General features: G+C 40.7%; 2 protein-coding genes across 8 annotated transcripts in view; one reads left to right on the top strand and one right to left on the bottom strand.

The window, feature by feature from the left end:
• The window catches only part of SON (SON DNA binding protein), a 34037-nt gene extending 28555 nt beyond the window's left edge, over positions 1-5482 (bottom strand). For 5 of the 6 annotated variants that reach the window (XR_747483.2, XR_747482.2, XM_010358842.2 and 2 more), the window contains exons 1-2: positions 4931-5482; positions 1716-1882 (exon numbers count right to left, since the gene is read on the bottom strand). Coding sequence is in view for 4 of the 6 variants with exons in the window: in XM_010358842.2 (XP_010357144.2) it covers positions 1716-1882; positions 4931-5007 (244 nt within the window). In the remaining 2 variants the exon portion in view is untranslated. The remainder of the gene's footprint in view (positions 1-1715; positions 1883-4930) is intronic. The other variant, XM_010358843.2, reaches the window with a different exon arrangement.
• The window catches only part of GART (phosphoribosylglycinamide formyltransferase, phosphoribosylglycinamide synthetase, phosphoribosylaminoimidazole synthetase), a 40058-nt gene continuing 20466 nt past the window's right edge, over positions 4640-24231 (top strand). Inside the window, exons 1-11 of one of the 2 annotated variants that reach the window (XM_030914035.1) lie at positions 4640-4677; positions 8718-8903; positions 13435-13530; positions 14002-14176; positions 15939-16050; positions 17176-17244; positions 17861-17986; positions 19701-19788; positions 20026-20111; positions 20295-20463; positions 22869-23100. In XM_030914035.1, the coding sequence (XP_030769895.1) occupies positions 8759-8903; positions 13435-13530; positions 14002-14176; positions 15939-16050; positions 17176-17244; positions 17861-17986; positions 19701-19788; positions 20026-20111; positions 20295-20463; positions 22869-23100 (1298 nt within the window). In that variant the 5' untranslated portion in view covers positions 4640-4677; positions 8718-8758. Of the gene's footprint in view, positions 4678-5928; positions 6022-8717; positions 8904-13434; positions 13531-14001; positions 14177-15938; positions 16051-17175; positions 17245-17860; positions 17987-19700; positions 19789-20025; positions 20112-20294; positions 20464-22868; positions 23101-24231 lie in introns of those variants that run through there. The other variant, XM_010358840.2, reaches the window with a different exon arrangement.

Genomic DNA, 24231 nt, shown 5'->3' with positions numbered 1-24231 from the left:
ATAGGTTTCATGAAATTCTGTTAAAATAATTATTTCCTCCAGCTCTCAAATTATAGCAAAATTGCTTTTAAACTACTTTCGTCAAGGAATATATTTCATGTTATTAGTTGCTACAGTTCCTATTAAAAATACCCACATAATATAATTTTTGCGATTAGTAACCCTTGTTTACACAGGAAGCAATATGGCACTGGCTCTGAACAGACTGCCACTCTTGACTCCTCAATCATCACTACTAGGTTAATGGTCTTGGCCAAATTACTGACACACGTGTTATGTCTTCTAGAGTTAGAGGAAAAAGTGAGTTAAAATATGCAAAGTACATCAAACAATGCCTGGCACAGAATAAGCTTTCAGCAAAGGTTAGTGACTGCTTCTATAGAGTATAAAAATATCTGAACAACAAATATAAAATATTCATAGAGAACTCAAATTTTACCTTATCATGCCTATGTTACATTCTAATAAAAATAACATTTTCCCCCAATACTATTCTAAAACCACTAATAAATAACTTTTTAAATGTTTCTATTTTAGAAAAGAATCCTGATTTTAGACAGGATATTCTTAGTCCTTAATTTATAATTTAAGAAGGTCTGAATTTACATACCCTCTTAAAGAGATGGGAGTATTCAACTTTAACAACCAAATGACATTTATTTACTCTAATGCCAATATCAAATTAGATAAATCTTAGGGATCCCAAAAAAAGCTCATCAGAAATCTGAGCCATTAAGACTACAGAAAAAAATAAATCAACAAATCAACACTTGACATAGGCCGAAGCAAAACTAATCATTTTCTATTGTTTCATAACACAAAATGTTAGCTAAGTTATACTTCAATCAAGGTTGTTAGAGCCATGAATCTAAGGATAGCTAAAGTCTGTGACAGTCATGAACTTTACTTTAGCACAGCTAAAGTTCCCCCCAAAAAAGAGAAGGACAAACCATATTACAAACTTGATTCCAGAACTAAATCAAGGTAATGACTGTTATTTTTGTGGCCAAATCCTTCATTTCTAAACATCAATTAATCAATTCCAAAAACGCTAAGTATTCAAGCAATGATTCCTCTTCATCCACTGCAGTTTAAGTGGGATGGATGTTTTTACACAACTGTTAAATAAAAATGCATACTCAAATTCCTGATACTAAGAAACTGAATCAAATAAACTGAAACTAAGTCAAAGATAAAAATTGTATTCTACCAGCAGAGCAAACAAGTACATCAATGTTTGTGTTTCAGTGGAAGCATGGAGAATTTAAACAAGAAAGTCTTCATTAAATCAATTTTTAAAAAGCTTAAATTTACTGAATTTTTTTTTTTTTTTTGAGACGGAGTTTCAAAAAAAAAAATAAAAATCTCAGCTCACTGCAACCTTCGCCTCCTGGGTTCATGCAAATCTCCTGCCTCAGCTTCCAGTAGCTGGGATTACAGACACCCACCACCACACTCGGCTAATTTTTGTATTTTTAGTGGAGATGGGGTTTCTTCATGTTGGCCAGGTGGGTCTCGAACTCCTGACCTCAGGTGATCCACCCACCTAAGCCTCCCAAAGAGCTGGGATTACAGGCATGAGCCACTGCACCCAGCCTGAAGTTTTTAATTTAATAAATATCTTAAATACTGAAGTCAAAAACTAATGTTAACCTTCAAATTTCAAAAAAATCTTAAAAGAAAATTTCTGAGACAGTTAATTATCTCCAGCTTACCTGGCTTATATCGTAGTTCTGTATCTAAGACCCCAGAAAGTACTTCCTCTATCTTTTGCACTATTTCTTCATTTGGTAGACTCCTGGCAGAGGCAGCTGCATCACCCGCCTGGTTTCCTTCAATGGGTGTATTTGTTTCACCATTCAGCTGGCCTTCATTCCTTCCACTTGACATGAAAAGTTATCGAAATTCATTAATATTTTGTTATACCATTAATTTAAAAAGTAATCCAATTAATTACAATAATCATGCTGCACTGACGGTCAGACGTTTTACCTTTTTCCTATTTTAGATATTCACCACTAATAATGCATCCTTAACAGGATCTACTTATATTTAGGACATTTCACTTTATACAATTAAAGTTTTCAGAACTATGAAAATTAAGAAAAACTCTTTAAAACAGGTTTCTAAGTACACTCTTATTTAAACAAAATAATTTCAGAAATCTAACTTTAGGCTTTTGGGTTGCCCACATATTTCTCTTAGGGGAGAAAAATTAATAAGAGCCCAGTTATAAATCAAAAGAAAAACATGTGGCCTAACATTATGGTAGAAACCATGGCTACATTAAAGCCACACCTGTGCATAAATCACAATCACCATCAATAGTATCAAGGAACATAAAAGCTAGCCACAGGCACACTGAATAAAAAGGGTAACCTGTAGCCTCTATGCAGGCTTACATTGTTACTGAAATGCCACTAAACTTAAAAAGGAAAATAATTTATGTAATTTTTACACAATTATCAAGAACCGTGGTTTAAAAAACTCACATAAAACAAGTGGCATTTATACCAACAGTAAAAGCATAGATGGCTTAACACATTTTCCATTCACAGGGCCAGAGAAATCCTTAAATAGGTTAAGAACATGTCATTCGCCCAGTAATTTTTACTATTTTCCTGTGAATTTGCAAAATTTTGAAAAATCAAATAATTTCAGCAACAGTTTGATTTTAACTTCAATTTTAGCTAAATGAAAACACATAAAACAATTATGCTCCACTACCTGATATAAGTCTGAATGATGAAAAACCAAAAAAAATTCAGTAGTTACCTAAATGTTATTAAGGAATATCTGGTTTTCTAACATAATGAATTGTATAATTATAATAATTAACATTTATTGACTACTAGCTAGTGTCGTACTGTTCTACATTAACTCATTTAATCCTAACAAAACTCTAAGATCACCACTATTACTCTTTTATAAATGAAGAAACTTAGCTGAAGGTCACACAGCTACTAAGAGGTGAAGCTGGTACTCAAACCAAAGGCCATATTCTTACACACCATCTATAACAGAAGTTCGATAACTTGCTTTTAACTATCTGTCACCTCAATACTCTAATTTACATAAAAGCAGATGAGAAAAAAAATAGCTCACTGAAATGACAAATAATCAAAAACTTGTTTGCAGACTGATAATGCATTGTGTGTTGCTTGAAGAGAAACTGCATATTCCTCTAGTAATAAAGTGCTTCGTCTAATATTATTTTTAGATATTCTTTTCTGTAGCACTTTATTTTACAATATTCCTAAGCACTTATAATTATGACAAATCTGAAAATCAGAAAATTATGGTTTCAAAAGTTAATCTACAAGGAAGTAATGATTTCATCTTAAAGCTACCAATTGTTAACTGCATTTACTGAAAAGCAATGAAAATTTCAAACCACCTAAATATGCAACAATATATTCCTACAATGTGATTCTATGCAGCCATGAAGAAGTCCAAAAGACAGAATGGGAGGGACAAACTTGTTCACAACGTATTAGCTGGAAAAATGATCAATACAAAACAAGATGATCACATATCACACAATACATGGGGGGAAAAATGACAGAAGAATATCAAAAATGTGAGTTTTTTATTTTCTCCTTTTTCATTTCTTCTAAATTCTCTGTAATAAAACACTCATTTTCTAAAGGAAAGACTAGCTTTTAAAAGTTACAAAAACACAGCTTGTTAAATTAAGCAAACAACTACTTAAAGCATCCAGCAAGATTTGTCAGGAAAATTATACTCTTAGCTCGGGTCTCTTCTCATCCTAAAACACTACTAGCAATATCACAGAAATTTAAAAAGCAATGTGAGTGGATCTATTTCCACTTAAAAAACAAGAGATTCTGCAAAAGTGATAATTCTAGCAATAATACATCATTGCCCTAATAATCCCGTATTACTTTGGGTACTTACAACTGGTTTTCGGCCCATTTTCAAATTCACGTACTGCTCTTGCACTCAACTTTTAAAATACAATTAAAAACATTTGAACTCGGAACATTTACGTTTCAAGATCTCTTTCCTATCTGTGTACTTTAAAGAACTGAGTATCTTATACAAAGCAAATACCGAAAGACAACCGCTGAACATGATACACTATTTTCCTAACTAAACAATCATTTCCTTAACAATCTCTTCGCCTTCAAATTTTGTGAAGCCAAGCGCAAAATATGTAAAGTCTACCAGCAACGACAAAAATAGCGTGTCAACTGGGGCAGGGGTAGCAAGAAAATAACAGACCTACACACAAAGTCCACTTTCACTTGCTGTAATTAATCACTACCATTTCAAAGTCCCCTTCCATCGTCTTCACTAATATTTTAACAAAGTAGCAAATATTAGTCTGAGTTAGTTTTAATTGAAACATTTAACTATTATAATGGCTGAGAGACACTACAGGACACTAGGCCCCGAATAATCTTATTAATAGATCCAGACCCCCAAGCGCTCTGAAGCTCGCAATAATAAAGAGGATTTAAGATTACCCAAGAAACGGCCGTTAGAGACCCTTTCCGGTCACAGGCACCGGCCGGCAAAATCCGCGGAGGCGGAGAGGGGGAGGGGATACGCGGCGGCGGAGGAGGAGCTGAGGAAGGAACTAGGCCCGTCCCTGGCGGACAACCGGGCCTACGAGTAGCTAAACGGCAGGGGGGAACCAAACAGGGGAGAAGGGTGAGCATCTTAACTCGGTTCTAAAATAGAGAGTCTGGGGTTACCTCGGAAAAGGCGAAGTTCCTCGAGGGGAAAGGAAAGGAGCGGCTGGGGGGGCGGTTGGGGGGGGCCCGGAAAATAGATCCCAGGCCCAGGCGGGGCCCTAGCGGGGCCTGAGCCGAGGAACGACGGCGTCTCCGAAGAAAGATGCCAAAGAAGGCTAGGTGAGGCCCTAACGGTCCGCTGGGAGCAAAAGAATCTGGGAGGCGTTTACCTGGAAAGCTCCTGTTGAATTTCCCGGAATTTGCTGACCACGAAAGACCTAAAAATCTGCTCGATGTTGGTCGCCATGGCGTCCGCTCCGTTCTCTCAACTCCTCCTCGCTAGTCCTCCAGGCTCCCAGCATGCCTCGGGAGGAGGCGCAGCGGCCAATTCGGTCTCTCGCCTTTCTGATTGGCTCCAAAGGGAACGCCCGGTCCGGCCCGCTCCACCGAGGGGCCAATCAGTGAGCACGGCCCTGCTCTCCTCGGCTGTTTCTGAGCGGCTGGGGTAGAGGTGCTGACGTTTGCGCCGCGCACGACTATGTCCGCCATGTTAGTGTCTGACGCAGGCGCCATTACAGGAGCCGTCTCTCTTGAGGCGACTGTGTCCACCCAAGTTGTCAGTACCCAGCAGTGTTTGGAAACCTTAAGAGGCTTGCTAAGCGCCTGAGATTAAAGGCCAGGAGGAAGAAGAGCAAGAAGGGCAACCAAGTGTTTAACATAGGGCTTCCAAGCGCTCGCAGGTGGCGCCAAGTTCAGTTTCGATAGGGATATGCATTCGGGAGAAAATTTTTCAGCCCCCGCCCCCGCTGGGCTGCGAAGAAAGAACTCGCTGTAGCCTTGTGTCTCCCCCAGTGCGTCGTATAACCAGCCTCATTTTAGGCCGGATGTCCTAAGTGACCGGCATTCAAAGCCTGGTTTATTTTACTCTCATCAGGAGTCAGGCATGTCACGAGATTTTTCCGCCGTAGCTGGTCAGCTCTGACTCGTGAGCGGCGCACAATTGGCTAAGAATGGGTTTAGCATTTTGGCGCTCCCCCTCGGAGCTCCTGGAAACACTGCGTGGCACCCCATACCACTGTCACATTATAAACGTGCTAGGGCTTGGGTGTCTTGGCTGGGGAACGGTCAGGCCGCGCCCAGGGCGGGAGGGAATCAGACTAGATTCTCGCCGCGGAGACCCAGGACCGCGCGGACCAATGGGGCAAGGAAGCAGCCGCGGGGCGGGGCGGTGAGGGGCGGTGCCGCGCTGGTCCCGCGCCGGTCCCAGTGGGCCCACTTCCGGCGAGCGGGTGAGCGGGAGCCAGGTGGCAATCTGGTGTCGGTGCGTAAAGCCCCCTCAGCTTTTACACAGAGCGCGCTTAGGCTTTGGTTTGGGGATTTAAGATCGGAAACTGAGTGAAACCGTAGAAACTGATTTGTGGAAGTTTTCGTGTTGTTTGTAAATGCGGTGGGTGGGGGTTGGCCATGTGCTTTTCACTTGTTACTGTTAGGTGAAGTTTCTGTTTGCTCTTTTGCTCTTCCTGTTTTCTAAGATGTCAAGGCCTTTTTGTGTCTTTATGCATTTTTAGAACATAACCCTAAATTGGTGTACTTTGTCAGATTTTCTCTTTATGCACCCGTTGTCTCTGACAGATTACTTGATTAATTTTGTAATTGGTTTCTGCTTTATTCTCCGTATCCTCCGATATGGCTTTATTTGCCTGTCTTATTCTCCTTATGTTACCCATTCTGATGAATGAGGCCCAAGGTTAGTGAAGTCCCCCAGAGTCCCCTGCTAGTGTGGGGCAGGGTCTCTACCCAGGCCAAGGCGCTGTGTGTGACTCTGGAGCCCAGGCGTCCTCACTACTGGGTCGTAACGCTATTTTCATTTAACAGGAGAATTTTCCCACTCTACTGGTATATTCAAACCAAAGATGTAACATTTGCTCTAGATTTAAACACCTGTTTGTTTCTGGCCGGATGTGATATAATCCCAGCACTTTGAGAGGCCAAGGTGGGTTGACCACTGGAAGTCAGGAGTTGGAGACCAGCCTGGCCAACATAGTGAAACCCCGTCGCTACTAAAAATACAAAAATTGGCCAGGCGTGGCGGCGCACGCCTGCAATCCCAGCTACTTGGGAGGCTGTGAGGCAAGAGAATCGCTTGAACTCGGGAGACTGAGGTTGCAGTGAGCCGAGATCACGCCACTGCCCTCCAGCCTGGTCGACAGAGCGAGACTCTGTCTTAAAAAAAAAAAAAAACTTTATTTCAGATACGCATGGGAAGTAAAATGTGTTTTCCCATTACACTAAAATAGCTTTTCCTTCCGAGACTGTAATTTAACAGGGTTTCTTTTTCCTTTCTCAAATTTTTAATGATCCTCGTTTCACTTGAGAGAATCTGAAGCAAAATTGTTTGTTAGGCTCCACCCCCTCTTACCTGTGTGACCTCCAGCAAGTTATACACCTATCTGGGCCTCCTTGTCTTATCTGCAAATTGGTGATAGTCATAGTATATCCCTCATAGGATTCTTTCATGACAAGCATTTTAAATAGTACCCCGCCCAAGGTAAGTGCTCAAAAAAATGTTAGTTTTATATATTGTCAGCTTACATTTTGCTTAAAATATGTAATCCCAACATCATCAAAAGAAGTTTTCAACTTTCTTTTTCTGTTACCAGTTTGCCTTGTGGTAAGTAAATGTAACAAGTTAACATTTACTACTGCTGAGTGCTAGATTGTACTTATTTATAAATATCATTTCAGTTAATCTCCTAGGTTACATGCTGTTGTATCCATCCTTCTAAGTCTCAGGTGCCAGAACTAAAGCGAAATGAGTTATAAGTTGATTTTTGCCTTCTCTATCAATTTTCTAGCATATTGCACTATTTGAATTAGGAATCAGCAAACTATGGCCCACATACCAAATCCTGCTGCTGCCTGCTTTTGTACAGCTCACCAGATATGAATGATTGAGAAAAAGAACAGGAAATAAATGAGGTTTTTGTGACATGTGAAAATTTTATGAAATTCAAATTATAGTATCCATACATAAAGTTGTATTGAAAGCGAGTCATGCTTATTTGTTACAAACCTTTGATGGTTTCCTACTACTTAAAGTACTGATAGGCAACAGTGACCTCTGACCCACTGCCTGTTTATGGGTCAATTAAGTTTTTCTGGACATCGGCACATTGATTCATTTATGTATTATCTTTGGTTGCTTTCCTGCTAAGGTGGCCGAGTCGGGTAGTTTTGACAGAACCATGTGGCCCTTTTTGTGTAAAGTTGCTTACCCATTTTCAGTATATCCTTCAATTTATGATAATCTGATTATTGATAAGATTTCAAGGTTTAAAAATTGATATTTTGTAATACATTTTGAGTCTAAAACATGAAGATTCATTTCATAACTAAGGCATGATGATTATTAAATCTTTTTGAAGTGAAGCCCAGAGAAGGGAGATTATTACATAAGGAGCTGAGAGTCATCATTTGACTCCTTAACCTAGCTCTCTAGGCCAGCCTGCCTTCTTTTTGAAATACCTCCCTTACCCTTGTGACCATAGTCATATTTCTCAAATTATCAATCCCAGTTTTTCAAAACTGAATCATTGGATGCAAATGTAATTTGTATGAGTACAAATGATTACTTAAATTATATTTACAAATCTGGATTTTTTTTTTTTTTTTTTTCTTCGAGATGGAGTCTTGCTCTGTTGCCCAGGCTGGAGTGTAGTGGCGTGATCCTGGTTCACTGCAATTTCTGCCTACTAGGTTCAAGCAATTCTGCCTCAGCCTCCTAAGTAGCTGGGATTACAGGCACCCGCCACCATGCCTGGCTAATTTTTATATTTTAGTAGAGATGAGGCTTTGCCATGTTGGCCAAGGCTGGTCTCAAACTCAAACTCCTGACCTCAATGATCCACCCGCCTCAGCCTCCCAAAGTGCTGGGGTTACAGGCATGAGCCCCCATGCCCATCCCTGGGTTTCTAAAATGTGCATCCTAAGATACCAACTGTGGTTTTCTTTCTGCAGGTTTCATTTTCCTTTGGAATTTCTGCTTTACAGACAGAGCAATGGCAGCCCGAGTACTTATAATTGGCAGTGGAGGAAGGGAACATACGCTGGCCTGGAAACTTGCACAGTCTCATCATGTCAAACAAGTGTTGGTTGCCCCAGGAAATGCAGGCACTGCCTGCTCTGAAAAGATTTCAAATACCGGTAATCATGTTTTAAAGTGGGGAGTAATTGTTATGATTTGTTATTAATGGTATACTGTCAACCATATCTGTGCTTTATGATAATAAAGATAGGCTGGGCACAGTGGCTCATGCCTGTAATCCCAGCACTTTGGGAGGCCGAGACGGGTGGATCATGAGGTCAGGAGATCCAGACCATCCTGGCTAATACGGTGAAACCCCATCTTTACTAAAAGTACAAAAAATTAGCCGGGCGTGGTGGTGGTGCCTGTAGTCCCAGCTACTCGGGAGGCTGAGGCAGGAGAATGGCCTGAACCCGGGGGCGGAGCTTGCAGTAAGCCAAGATCACGCCACTGTACTCCAGCCTGGGCGACAGAGCCAGACTCTGTCTCAAAAAATAAAATAAAATATAGATTGCTATACAGGGTTGAGTGCTTTCCTTGACCTTAAAATTTATTTGGTAATTTGAATGCTTGTCATATATTATAAACTTAAGGTAACTTATTCAGAATATGGCATTTCCTTATCTTAAACTGTTTTAAACCTGGTAAAACACATCCATTGGAAAAGTAATAGGTGCCTAATACAGATTAAAGGCATTTTTGATGTGTGTGTTTTTTTTTTTGTTTTTTTTTTTTTTTGAGACGAAGTCTTGCTCTGTCACCCGGGCTGGAGTGCAGTGACCGGATCTCAGCTCATTGCAAGCTCCGCCTCCCGGGTTTACACCATTCTCCTGCCTCAGCCTCCCGAGTAGCTGGGATTACAGGCACCTGCCACCTCGCCCGGCTAGTTATTTTTTGTATTTTTTAGTAGAGACGGGGTTTCACCGTGTTAGCCAGGATGGTCTCGATCTCCTGACCTCGTGATCCGCCCGTCTCGGCCTCCCAAAGTGCTGGGATTACAAGCTTGATGTGTATTTTTGTAAATGAAAAGTTTAGTATTGCTATTAAATACAACTTTCTGGCCACGTGCAGTGGCTCACACCTATAATCCCAGCGCTTTGGGAAGCCAAGGTAGAAGGATTTTTTGAGACCAGCCTGGGCAACGTAGTGAGACCCGATCTCTACAAAAAAAATACAAAAATTAGCCAGGCATGGTGGTGCCCATCTGTAGTGCCAGCTACTTTGGAGGCTGAGGTGGGAGGATTGCTTGCACCCAGGAGGTCAAGGCTGTAGTGAGCTGTGATCTTGCCACTACACTACAGCCAGGGCAACAGAGTAAGATGAGACCCTGTCTTAAAAAACAAAGTTTTTAACAGTTGTAACTCTAATAGATCTCAACCCTTATCTCTCTCTCTGTCTCTCTTTTTTTTTTTTTTTTTTTTGAGACAGAGTCTCTCTTTGTCACCCATACTGGAGTGTAGTAGCATGATCTCAGCTCACTGCAACCTCTGGCTCCTGAGTTCAAGCGATTCTTCTGCCTCAGTCTCCCAAGTAGCTGGCGTGTGCCGCCACACCTGACTGATTTTTTGTATTTTTGGTAGAGACCGGGTTTCACTATGTTGGTCAGGCTGGTCTCCAACTCCTGACCTCAGGTGATCTGCCGGCCTTGGCCTCCCAAAGTGCTGGGATTACAGGCATGAGCCACTGTGCCCGGCCTCCACCCTTATCTCTTAATTGACAAAAATGAAAAACTGGTCCGTTCATATCCTACATTAAGCTTGTCAGTGGCTTCAGAAACTCCTCAGTACTCTAATAATACTTAGAATAAAACTCAAACTCCTTTCCATGCCTTACAAAGCCCTTTGCGCAGTCTGTCTTCTGCCTGCTCTTCCAGCCTAATCTTTTATATCCCTTTTTCTCTTTTCACTGTACCCTATCAATGCTGTCCTACCAGGTTCCCAAGCAGAAGCTTGCTGCCTTGGACTTTATATTTGTTCCCACCCTTTACCATGACTGTCTCATTATTCAGAGTTCCACTAAAATGTTAGCCTCCTTAATTATATCTCTCCTACAGTTTCTTACTAAAAGCAAGTATCCATCCCCATTTCATTTGTTCATGATCATGAATGTCTGTGTTTGTTTTTACCTCACTATTGTCTGTCTCCTATGTTCTTTTCCCCCACTAGAATATAATCTCTAGAATGTAAGCTCCATGAGGGCAAGGAACTTGTCTGTCTTGTTTTGCATGGTGTACACAGTGCTTAGTTCCCTATGTGGCACATAGTATTTATTGGAAAGAAGAGCATGGACCTAGCAAGCCACAAACTGGGAGAGGATAGTGGCATGTATATAAGACCAAAAAGAATAAGAAAAAGACAAATTAGAAAATACCTCCTTTTCTGGGATCTTAGTTCTAGGGGTGAGGTATTATATCTGTTTATTAGAGAATTGGGACAGTTTATATGCAATTGAGGTCATATAGGCCAGCCCATCAAAATCTCTTAAGATTGTCGTGAGACTACTACAAGTAGTCTTATAAGACTACTAAGAGACCTCTTCCTCTTGTTGCCCTCTTCTATACTGATACAGTTGACCCTGCTCAGCCTAGTTGTGTTCAGGACCACTACTCCAAAGGGCATAGTACTCCATCCTAATCACATTCAGGCAGTTGCTACAGATTGAGGACCCTACCTTTTCTGGACTTGGATCCTATACAGTAGTCACCAGCCTATCCACAATTTCACTTTCCACAGTTTCAGTTACCCACAGTCAGCTGTAGTCCAAAAATATTCAATGGAAAATTTCAGAAATAATTCATAAATTTTACATTGCACACCAGTCTAGCATAGCATGATGAAATTTTGTGCTGTCCAACCTGATAGGTGAATCTTGTTGTCCAGCATATCCATGTTGTTACTTAGTCACCCTGTCGGTTATCAGATTGACTATCATGTTACCTCAGTGCATGTGCTCAGGTAACCCTGTTTTACTTAATAATGGCTCCAAAGTTGATGCTGGCATATAGTTATAATTGTTCTATTTTAGTATTAGTGATAGTTAATCTCTTACTGTGCCTAATTTGTAAATTAAACTTTATCACAGGTATTTATGTATAGGAAAAAACATACTATATATAGGGTTCAGCACTGTGGTTTCAGGCATCCACTGGGGTCTTAGAATGTGTCCTCCAAGGATAAGGAGGGACAACTGTACATCACAAATATCACTTATTGCACTCTACCAATGGCAGAGTGTTTGCAGACTTCAGCTGACTTAACGAATGGTGGTCCAGACACAGTGAAGCAGGAGAGCACCTATGGAGCCAAATGATGTTCAGTTGTGGTTGATTCTATCGCTAGTTACTTAGAAGTCCATAGAAGAAAATTTACCTGACTTGTAGGTTGGAAAACAGAGGTTCCTCTTAAAAGCGTCGTTGAGTTCTTAGCTTAAACAGCTCTGCCCCAAAGAGATCCCTCCTGTCTCAACCCAAAATAGCCTCTCAATTCTCTCCATATCAGATTTGCTTAATTTGTTCATATTTGCTATTCTTTTGTTTGTATATTTATTACCCAGCATACCTACAGTGGATTGTAAACATGTTAAGTATAGGGACCTTGTGTTGACATCTTTTTTTTTTTTTTTTTTTTTTTTGAGACGGAGTTTCACTCTTGTTACCCAGGCTGGAGTGCAATGGCGCAATCTCGGCTCACTGCAGCCTCCGCCTCCCTGGTTCAAGTGATTCTCCTGTCTCAGCCTCCTGAGTAGTTGGGATTACAGGCACATGCCACCACTCCCAGCTACTTTTTGTGTTTTTAGTAGAGATGGGGTTTCATCATGTTGTTCAGGCTGGTCTCAAACTCTTGACCTCAGGTGAGCCACCCACCTCGGCCTCCCAAAGTGCTAGGATTACAGGCGTGAGCCACTGCACCCAGCCGTGTTGACATCTTAATACCAGTGCTGAGGACAGTACCTAGCACATAGTGGATTTTCAGTACAATTGAATGATTGACATTAGAAGACCAATTTCTGAATATATCTTATGGTATGTTTTTTGTTTAATACATGATCAATATTAGTGACATGAACAATATCATGGAGATGGTACTTTATGGCTCTTTTGGGAAGTTTATTGGTGTTTTCTTTTTTTTTTTTTTTTTTTTTTTTTTGAGACGGAGTCTCGCTCTGTCGCCCAGGCTGGAGTGCAGTGGCCGGATCTCAGCTCACTGCAAGCTCCGCCTCCCGGGTTCACGCCATTCTCCTGCCTCAGCCTCCCGAGTAGCTGGGACTACAGGCGCCCGCCAGGTCGCCCGGCTAGTTTTTTGTATTTTTAGTAGAGACGGGGTTTCACCATGTTAGCCAGGATGGTCTCGATCTCCTGACCTCGTGATCCGCCCGTCTCGGCCTCCCAAAGTGCTGGGATTACAGGCTTGAGCCACCGCGCCCGGCCTATTGGTGTTTTCATCTGTCTACAATGAGAACTGAGAACTGAGCTTTGTTGGTTAGCCTAATGCACTCTCGTCTGAATTTCAAATGTTGAAACTGTCATCTCTGCCATTATAAGAAAACCAACAGATAACAAGCATACAAAATTACAGAACTTTGTTTTTAGTGAGACTCTTAGTTTACTTAAGGGGAATGTTTTTGTAAATGCAGTGTTTTTTCTGTTTACAGCCATCTCAATCAGTGACCACACTGCCCTTGCTCAATTCTGCAAAGAGGAGAAAATTGAATTCGTGGTTGTTGGACCAGAAGCACCTCTGGCTGCTGGTAAAGTTTGTTTCTGTTTATTGTTACAGTATATTCAGTGCAAACAGGAGCTTAGGGATCATCTAATTCAATTTAGTTTACAGATGAGAATTTGTAATATTATATTGGAAAAAGAACTTTCACTCTCGAAATTTATGGAGTCTAGATTTTTTTTCCCAAGCATCAATTATGTGATGAGTTAGAGATCAAATTTGCAGCCATGGAAAACATTTTATATGTCTTTATTCTGCTGTATTCTGGTGTGTGTTTAATAATCCACATATGCAAATATAACAACTTTTGATAGATTTGAATAACATGTTAGTAGCATTTTACGTCTATCCAGTAGGCAACATGAAAAAGTTAGTTATCCTCTGCCACCAGTCATCTGCCTTGTCTAGATGTAGATATAGTCTGATACTAATTCATCTTCAGGCTGAAAAGTTCCTGGGGAGACCTTGGTTCACCTAAGGCTACTGTTTTCATCCATAGGGATTGTTGGGAACCTGACGTCTGCAGGAGTGCGATGCTTTGGCCCAACAGCGGAAGCGGCTCAGTTAGAGTCCAGCAAAAGGTTTGCCAAAGAGTTTATGGACAGACATAGAATCCCAACTGCTCAATGGAAGGCTTTCACCAAACCTGAAGAGGCCTGCAGCTTCATTATGAGGTAAGTAAATGGTTGCCTGTGAAGGACAGTTGTTTAGTTGTGATATTTAAATACACAGGTCAATGGCCAGGTGCAGTAGCTCACCTGTAATCCCAGCACTTTGGGAGGCCGAGGCAGGTGAATCACTTGAGCTCAGGAGTTAGAGACCAACCTGGGTAACATGGTGAAACCCTGTCTCTACAAAAAATATAGAAAAAAAAATAGCCAGGCATGGTGGTGTGCACCTGTAGTCCCAGCTACTCTAAAGGCCAAAGTGGGAGGATCACTTCAACCCAGGAGGCGGAGGCTGTACTGAGCCAAGATTGCGCCACTCCACTGCAGCCTGGGTGACAGAGTGAGACCCTGTCTCAAAAAAATTAAATAAATATACAGGTTACTTCTGTGTTGAAAATGTAATGCTAGGTCCTTAGGCTGTCACAAGATTATGGTAAAATAATTATGGAAAAAGTTTTTTCAATAAATATTATGTGGGTTGTCTTTTTCCAGAACCAAAATAAAACAGGATTCTATGCATATAGAGTTTATACAATCTTGTGGCCTTGCAGGAAGGTGACATTTTTAATAAAATCTGAGTAGCTCCTCGGGGGTAAAATACACTTGGTTCTGCAGTTTTGCTCTCTTTTCACAGCCATGTTTTTGGTTTTTGGGTCCCTGCCCCCACTACCCCCCCAGTCTGAGACGGGGTCTGTTTCTGTCACCCAGGCTGGAGTGCAGTGGTGTGATCTTGGCTCACTGCGACCTCTGCCTCCTGGACTCAAGCAGTCCTCCCACCTCAGTCTCACAAGTAGCTGGGACAATGGGTACACACTACCACTCCCAGCTAGTTTTTGTATTTTTTGTGGAAGGCTGAGTTTTACCATGTTGCCCAGGCTGGTCTCAAACTCTCGAGCTCAAGAGATCCACGTCCCTCTGCCTCCCAAAGTGCTGGGATTACAGGCGTGAGCCATAACACTAGGTCTCACAGCCAGATTGACAAACACAGTGGCATCTTAAAACATAAAGAACATTGATTTTTTTTTTTATCATAAATAATTAACCAGAGTGAGTAATCATCACTTGGTCATCTGCCACCACTATTGCAATTTTATATTTCAAAATTAGGCATCCTTTGTTCTCTACTACGTGGAAAGCATTGAGCAATTAATGAGTGTTAGTAGACACATGCCTTTGCCCTTTTTTTGTTGACATTTCTGCTACCTGGTATGTTTTCCTTTCAGTTGTATCAGTTTCATTTTTTTTCATTCATATTCTACAGAGTTTCTTAAACACTGAATATTATCATTTCCTAGTAGCCAGATATCTTGAGCAAGTAAGTTTTGTTACTTACTTTGGGTAAGTCTCCTTCCAGACCCCCAGGCCCACTTAATTTAGTATGTGTACTCCCAGAAATGGTCTGTGTATGCTTATTGTTGTTATATAGCTGCATTTTCTACTTGAATGAGAGTACTGTTTGCTACTTTGTATCTTAGAGATTATACCATATGTACTCTATACATCTATTCTTCAAAGATATTGCCTATATAATCTCATGATAAATGAAAAAAGCAAAGTTATAGGTACTGTATGATTGCAACAATAAAGGAATATGTAGGGGAAAAACATCCTGGTGGGAAGTACATCAAAATGTGTTGGAATGATAAGTAATTTTTTTCATTCTGCTTTTCAGTCATTACTATAGCATATCGTTACAAAATCCCACAGCATTTTAAAATCTTGAGTTGTAATAGTTTGTTGGATGTTGAAGATTACTCTGTCTTTACAGTGCAGACTTCCCTGCTTTGGTTGTGAAGGCCAGTGGTCTTGCGGCTGGAAAAGGGGTGATTGTTGCAAAGAGCAAAGAAGAGGCCTGCAAAGCTATACAAGAGATCATGCAGGTAGGCTGAGTCTTCTGAAAAAATTTACCTTTCTATTCATACTGAATAAATACCCTTTTAAGTTTAAAAAATGTTCCTCACAATAAGGAAAATCTATTTTGCAAACACATGGGTAAGTTATTTTTTATAATTCCATATGTTATAATCCATCTCTATAAAATAGTTATTACAGATTTACACGGTAAACTAAACCATGATTGTATTATTTTGAAGTAAATTGTAACATCCTTTGTTGTCTGCCACTGAAAGAAAATCCTCAGACTTGGCCGGGCGCGGTGGCTCAAGCCTGTAATCCCAGCACTTTGGGAGGCCGAGACGGGCGGATCACGAGGTCAGGAGATCGAGACCATCCTGGCTAATATGGTGAAACCCCGTCTCTACTAAAAAATACAAAAAACTAGCCGGGCGACGAGGCGGGCGCCTGTAGTCCCAGCTACTCGGGAGGCTGAGACAGGAGAATGGCTTGAACCCGGGAGGCGGAGCTTGCAGTGAGCTGAGAGCCGGCCACTGCAATCCAGCCTGGGCGGCAGAGCAAGACTCCGTCTCAAAAAAAAAAAAAAAAAAAAAAAAAAAAAAGAAAATCCTCAGACTCTAGAACATATAAATAAATTATCAAGCCATCCATGAGGACAAAAGTATTTGTCCCATGTGTCCCGGGTCTAGGAGAAGTAAATTAATGAATGAATATGCTTTGTCTTTCGTGATCGATCTTTGTTGTTGTGGGTTTTCTGTCCTTGTAGAAATCTACTTTCACAGGCATTCTTTAGTATAGTTATTACAGCCAAACATGTATAATTATAATCGGAAGTGAGGATTAAGTGGTGATAATGAAAACATCTGTTTTTCCCATACATTATTTGAAACTGGATCACCAAATCTTCAGGAGAATATTAGAGATATGTTTATTCCATCTGTACCAATGTTTGCTGCACTATTGCCACATTAAAAATAGGAAACATTTATATGTTCCCTTTGAGTCTTTCTGAAAGGGAAAGAAAAATTGCAGTACTCACTGGTTCATAATACAAATGCTGGATAATGCTAAAAGTCAACTAAGTAAATATTGAAAACTTACCAAACCTCTTTTTTTTTTTTTAAAAAAAAAAAAAAAAAACTTACAATCAGGAGAAAGCCTTTGGGGCAGCTGGAGAAACAATTGTCATTGAAGAACTTCTTGATGGAGAAGAGGTGTCTGTATGTATATCCATCTTTTTGGCTTCTGTAGTGTATAAGAAGCTGTCATCTGACCTATGTACGCAGAAAAGACTTGATATACTCTGATTGCTTCATCTAGAAACGTAAACCCAGCAGTTACAAAGGAATTTGTATACCTTTATTGTTGGGGGGTGCAAATGAAAAAAGAATTGATCCTCTGTTAGTCATCCCTAGTGTGTTAGTGGGGGCATTTGGACTTATATCACACATTATTGAGGTTCTGAATTAATTCAAACATTCATGCTTTTTCTTTCACATACAGTTTATTGCAAAAAAAATAAAGTCACCTCAAACCAAGTTTTAATGCCTGGAAACTTGAAGTGGGGAAAAGGTTGAAATCTTTTACTTTGCGAGTAGCTTGGTTTTTTTCTAACTTACCTAAAAAATTACAAATCCTTCAGAAGTTGAGTACATTGTGATTCTTGATGTATGTAATTTAATGTTATTGATGTTTCAGTTCATTTTTCTGAAAAAAAAAAAAAAAAAAAAAAAAACTTTTCCTCAAAGAAGTAAGGGACATATAGTTTGCCTTACTGAATTTCTTTTTTTACTTTTTCACAGTTAACATAAATGGACTATTTTGTTTTCTTTATAGTGTCTGTGCTTCACTGATGGCAAGACTGTGGCCCCCATGCCCCCGGCACAGGACCATAAGCGATTACTGGAGGGAGATGGCGGCCCTAACACAGGGGGAATGGGAGCCTATTGTCCGGCCCCTCAGGTACTTCCTGAAGACTCTGCTAAAGTCTTGTAGTAGTTTGGTTTTCTCAGAGAACTCTTAGATGATACTTTATATTTTGTTTTGTTTTCTGTTTGTTTGTTTGTTGCTATAAATTGTTACTAATCAGCAATTAAATGAAGAGTATCTTTTCTGGTCTCTAAAACTAACTTTTCCTAAAAGCCTTTTTTGAAGAACCAAAATAAACCAATCTATAGTATGGATTGAATAGATCCTCCTATTCCCTCCTCTCTACACCCAATTTTTAACACATGGGAGCCTGTTGTGGTCTTGGATTCATCTTTGGATATCCGTAGTTCAGCACAAAAGTGTTGTCTGTGTGTATCTGTGTGTGAGTGATGTGAATCGAGAACCAAGTCAGATCAGAATTTGTTCTGATCTTTCTACTTCGTAACAGAGAACACATTTCCAAACAATTTCTGCACAGTTTTTGTTTTTGTTTTTTGAGACGGAGTCTTGCTCTGTCACCAGGCTGGAGTGCAATGGAAAGATCTTGGCTCTCTACACCCTCCACCTCCCAGATTCAAGCAATTCTCCTGCCTCAGCCTCCCGAGTAGCTGGGACTACAGGCACGCACCACCACGCCAGGCTAATTTTTGTATTTTTAGTAAAGGTGGGGTTGCACCATATTGGCCAGTGTATGGTCTCAATCTCTTGACCTTGTGATCTGCCTGCCTCAGCCTCCCAAAGTGCTGCGATTACAGGTGTGAGCCACCACGCCTGACCTTCTACACAGTTTTTATTAGGAATTTGTGTTGTTGGCATATATTACCAGTAGGTTAGCCATCCAGAAACTCATCCATTCTTTTCATTGATGATAGTCATAATTGTTTGTGCTAATATAGTGCCCCTTTACATATTTTTCTTGCTTAAAAGATTAAAAATAGGCTGGGCATGGTGGCTCACACCTGTAATCCCAGCACTTTGGGGGGCCGAGGCGGGTGGATCACCTGAGGTCGGGAGTTTGAGACCAGCCTGACCAACACAGAGAAACCCCATCTCTACTGAAAATACAGAAATTAGCCTGGCACGGTGGCAAATGCCTATAGTCCCAGCTACTCGGGAGGCTAAGGCAGGAGAATCACTTGAACTCGGGAGGCAGAGGTTGTGGTGAGCCAAGATTGCGCCATTGCACTCCAACCTGGACAACAAGAGCAAAACTCCACCTCAAAAAAAAAGAAAGATTAAAAATAAACTTCATTTTTTTTAAAGACTTCATAAGTGTAGGTCAGCCGGGCATGGTGGTTCACACCTATAATCCCAACACTCTTATTAAAACTACCATTTGGTCATAGTGGATTCTAGGAACTATCTCTGGGTCTAATTTTTACAATTATATTCATAAGTCCAGATTCTTACCTATATAGGCTTATAAAATATGCAGCGTATACTGGGAAAGATACAAAGAAGCCTTAGGGTAGGAGAGAACTTCTTTCATTTCTGTTATGTTTTGGGAAATTATTTTTGGCTAGTTCTTTTAAAGGTGTGTGTTCTTGAAAATCATAAAGCTAAAATACCTACTTGATGTCATTGTGAAGGTTGAGAAAGTTTAAATTTTTCAAGTTCAAAGTGCTCAGCCTGTTTCAGGTAGTAAAAAAATGAGTTATCCTCATCATCCCCTTCTGTTGTCCCATGTAATACCTCTTAGACACTTTAAGTTACCTGTTACATTTAAGTGTTTCTGCATGTTCTCCAGGTTTCTAATGATCTATTACTAAAAATTAAAGATACTGTTCTTCAGAGGACAGTGGATGGCATGCAGCAAGAGGGTACTCCATATACAGGTAGGCCCACTCACGTTACTATGGAAGCCACCTATAGAGTAACTTTCCACTTTTGATAAAACTTATTTTCCATTCTCTTTTTTTCACCAGTTTTTAATGGACCATTTTTTTAATGTTAATGATTTTTCCAAAACTTTGATTATTAGAAGTTTATGTAGTAGATTTTATATTTGTAATACAGTGTCTTCATTACAGATTTTCTTTTTCTCTCTCTTTTTTTTTTTTTTTTTAATGAAGGTATTCTCTATGCTGGAATAATGCTGACCAAGGATGGCCCAAAAGTTCTAGAGTTTAATTGCCGTTTTGGTGATCCAGAGTGCCAAGTGGGTAAAAATATCAAAGTATTACTTAGTAGAAGATATGTGTTATTTTAATCTTGGAATTTGTCAGCCTGGAAGTAATTACCTTTGGGAAGTCCGTGCAAGTTCTGCTAGTACCCCAGTGAATAAAATGTTTAAGGAAAACTAAAATTGATCTCACCTGCCATGTGGATTATGTTTTTCCAGGTGATCCTCCCACTTCTTAAAAGTGATCTTTATGAAGTGATTCAGTCCACCTTAGATGGACTGCTCTGCACATCTCTGCCTGTTTGGCTAGAAAACCACACCGCCCTAACTGTTGTCATGGCAAGTAAAGGTTATCCTGGAGACTACACCAAGGGTGTAGAGATAACAGGTGAGTGTCAGGGAGCAAGAGGCTGGAGTACAACGTGACAAGTGCCAGCGCCACAGCAGACTTCCCTCCCTCCTTCCTGTCCAAAGGCAGATCTCTGTGACCCCTAGCAGGCTATAGTTTGGCCACTCTCAGTGCTCCAGTAGTGTATTTGGGAGTTTCCTTTTTTTTTTTTTTTTTTTTGAGATGGACTCTAGCTCTGTCGCCCAGGCTGGAGTGCAGTGGTACGCTCTCGGCTCACTGTAACCTCCCCTTGGGTTCAAGTGATTCTTCTGGCTCAGCCTCCCAAGTAACTGGATTACAGGTGTGCACCACCAGGCCCAGCTAATTTCTGTATTTTTAGTAGAGATGGGGTTTCACCATGTTGGCCCAGCTGGTCTTGAACTCCTGACCTCAAGTGATCCGCTCACCTCGTCCTCCCAAAGTGTTGGGATTACAGGCGTAAGCCACCATGCCCAGCCTCCAATAGTGTATTTAATTCAACAACCTCATAAACTGTCTTGCCCAGACACCAAGTCCATTGCCTTATGAATCCCATGCATGGCAGCTAGGCAGTTAGGAACTGATTGCTTTTGAATATGGACAAAGAAAGAAATGGGCCAGAACCAAGATCCCTTGCATTGGTGAAATTTCCCTAAGATTGAAATAACAAGTGTGTAATAGTTCTACCAGAGCAATATTGAGTTTTACTGATACTGGCAGGCAGAGTAGGCATTCAGAATCACTAAATGGCTTTGTGTTGTAAAAACACACACAGAAGATGTATATTAACAAACTACCAAATAGGACGCTGAGAAGAGAAATAGAGATGGAAAAAGAAAACCACCGGGAGATAAAAGAATGTTTTTCTAAAAATTAAGAAAAAGTGTTATCTTTATATAAACTGTCCCCTTTGGCCCCTTTAGAATTTAGAATACATAGTCTAATAATGTTTTAAGTATAAAGCTGTATCTGAGAGCTTAAAATAATTCAAAATACAATGAAGCAGTAGGAATTTGGGGCTGACCCCAAAACTTAAGCCGAGTTTGTCTTAAAATGGTACAAGTGTTATATTACTGAAAAGATTACTTATGTTTTGCATTTTACTGATCATATTGGTTATATTGAAAAGAAAGAAACTTAAGTCTCATGGTCTGGTTAAAAAAAAAATCGAAAAAGAAAAAAGAAACAGCTTTAATTGAATAACTGTGATGAAAACAAGTTCCTTTACAGGCCAGGCACTGTGGCTCACACCTATAATCCTAGCACTTCAGGAGGCTGAAGCGGGCGGATCACTTGAGGTCAGGAGTTCGAGACCAGCGTGGCCAACATGGTGAAACCCTGTCTCTACTAAAAATACGAAAACAATTAGCCAAGTGTAGTGGTGCATGCATGTAATCCTAGCTACTCAGGAGGCTGAGGTGACAGGATGGCTTGAACTCAGAAGGTAGAGGTTGCAGTGAGCTGAGATCGCACCACTGCACACTCCAGCCTGGGTGACAGAGCGTCTCTCTCAAAAAGAAAAGGAAGTTCTCTTACTCTTAAGGAAAAGATTAATGTGATCAGATGCAGGATTCTTCTTTCTTTCCTCATTAAACAATTGCTTTTATAATGAGATTGACGATAACACAAGAATTTAGGTTGTCATCCTAAAATAGCAGACAGTTCTTAGGAGAAAGATCTATTTACTATTATATTACATTGAGACCTGTCAGGGCCGGGCGCAGTGGCTCACGCCTATAATCCCAGCACTTTGGGAGGCCAAGGCGGGCAGATCAGAAGGTCAAAAGATTGAGACCATCCTGGCCAACATTTTGAAACCCCGTCTCTACTAAAAATACAAAAAGTACCTGGGCACGGTGGTGCATGCCTGTAGTCCCAGCTACTCATGAGGCTGAGGAAGAATTGCTTGAACCCAGGAGGCAGAGGTTTGCAGTGAGATCGCGCCACTGCACTCAACAGAACGAGACTCAGTCTCAAAAAATAAAAGAAGACCTGTCTGATAGGGAAGATTCTTTTAAGTGAGATAAAGATCTTTAATTTTTAATTTTTATGTATTTATTTATTTTGAGACAGGGTCTCACTCTATTGCTGGGTTTGGAGCAGTGGTGCGATCACACCTCACTGCAGCCTCAAACTCCCAAATTCAAGTGGTCCACCTCAGCCGGTGTGTGCCACCACACTTGGCTATTATTTATGTATGTATGTATGTAGAGACGAGGTCTTGCTCTGTTGCCCAGGCTGGTCTCGAACTCATGGACTCAAGCAATCTTTCCCTCAGCCTCCCAAAGTGCTGGGATTAGAGGCCTGAGCCACCGTACCTAGCCAAGTTTTAGAAAAGAGAAAAAACTTGTGGAAATTATAAATCACTTCACAGTGTGAAATACTGTTGCTATTTCAAATCATATGTCAAATATGCTCTTTTCTAGGGTTTTCTGAGGCTCAAGCTCTAGGACTGGAGGTGTTCCATGCAGGCACTGCCCTTAAAAATGGCAAAGTAGTAACTCATGGGGGTAGAGTTCTTGCAGTCACAGCCATCCGGGAAAATCTCAATTCAGCTCTCGAGGAAGCGAAGAAAGGACTAGCGGCTATAAAGTTTGAGGGAGCAATTTATAGGAAAGACATCGGCTTTCGTGCCATAGCTTTCCTCCAGCAGCCCAGGTAAAACTCTAAGCAAGTTAGCTGTAGTGCCATTTCAGAAACTGGCCTAAATGGCTATGTAGAACACTTCATTGACTGTATAATAAGTCATTCAGTATTCTTTTCTCTCTATGGGACTGATACAATCTTGGTTTGTATTTTGTTTGAATCAAAACTGGTTACAGTAATATTCAAATTAAATGGGAAAAACTTCATGATAGCTTAAGTTTGGAAAGTTTAGCAAAATCACAATGGTACTGATTTTTACTTATTTTGTATTTTTTTAATTTTTTTAAATTTTTTGAGACAGGGTCTCCCTCTGTCGCCCAAGTTCTCATGTCTTAGCCTCCCAAGTAGCTGGGACTGCAGGCGCAGGCCACCACACCTGGCTGATTTTTTTGTATTTTTTGTAGAGATGGGGTTTCACCATGCTGCCAAGGTTAGTCTCAAACTCCTGGGCTCAAGTGATCCTTCTGCTTTGGCCTCCCAAAATGCTGGGATTATAGGCATGAGCCACTGCACTTGGCCTGATACTGATGTTTATTCCTTGCTTTATCACATAGTATTGTATTTGAAACATAGTTCATGGTTTTATCAAAGAACTCAAGATGAGAATATTGGTCATCTAACTTCGTAATTTGATTTGATTATACTATAAATTTTGACAGTCTCATTTTATCACTGTGTTTGTATCTGTTACTAAAATGTATTTTTTGACCTCTTACTGATGCATTGTTGGTATGTAAAAACTGTTGACTTGTAAAATCAATAAAGTCTTAGTTGGAAATGTATGTTTTGATTTCTTTCTTTCTTTCTTTCTTTTTTTTTTTTTTTTTTTTGAGACAGAGTTTTGCACTTGTTACCCAGGCTGAGTGCAGTGGCGTGATCTCGGCTCACCACCACCTCCACCCCCCGGGTTCAAGTGATTGCCCTGCCTCAGCCTCCCAAGTAGCTGGGATTACAGGTGCCTGCCACCGTGCCCAGGTAATTTTTGTGTTTTTGGTAGAGATGGGGTTTCACCTTGTTGGCCGGGCTGGTCTCAAACTCCTCAACTCGGGTGATCTGCCTGCCTCAGCCTCCCAAAGTACTGGGATTAACAGGCGTGAGCCACCGCACCTGGCCTGATTTCTTGAAAATATATCACATTTACTA

Source organism: Rhinopithecus roxellana, chromosome 13 (assembly GCF_007565055.1).
Source record: "Rhinopithecus roxellana isolate Shanxi Qingling chromosome 13, ASM756505v1, whole genome shotgun sequence".
NCBI classification, from domain to species: Eukaryota; Metazoa; Chordata; class Mammalia; order Primates; family Cercopithecidae; genus Rhinopithecus; species Rhinopithecus roxellana.
This window is presented reverse-complemented; position numbering and strand designations above follow the sequence as displayed.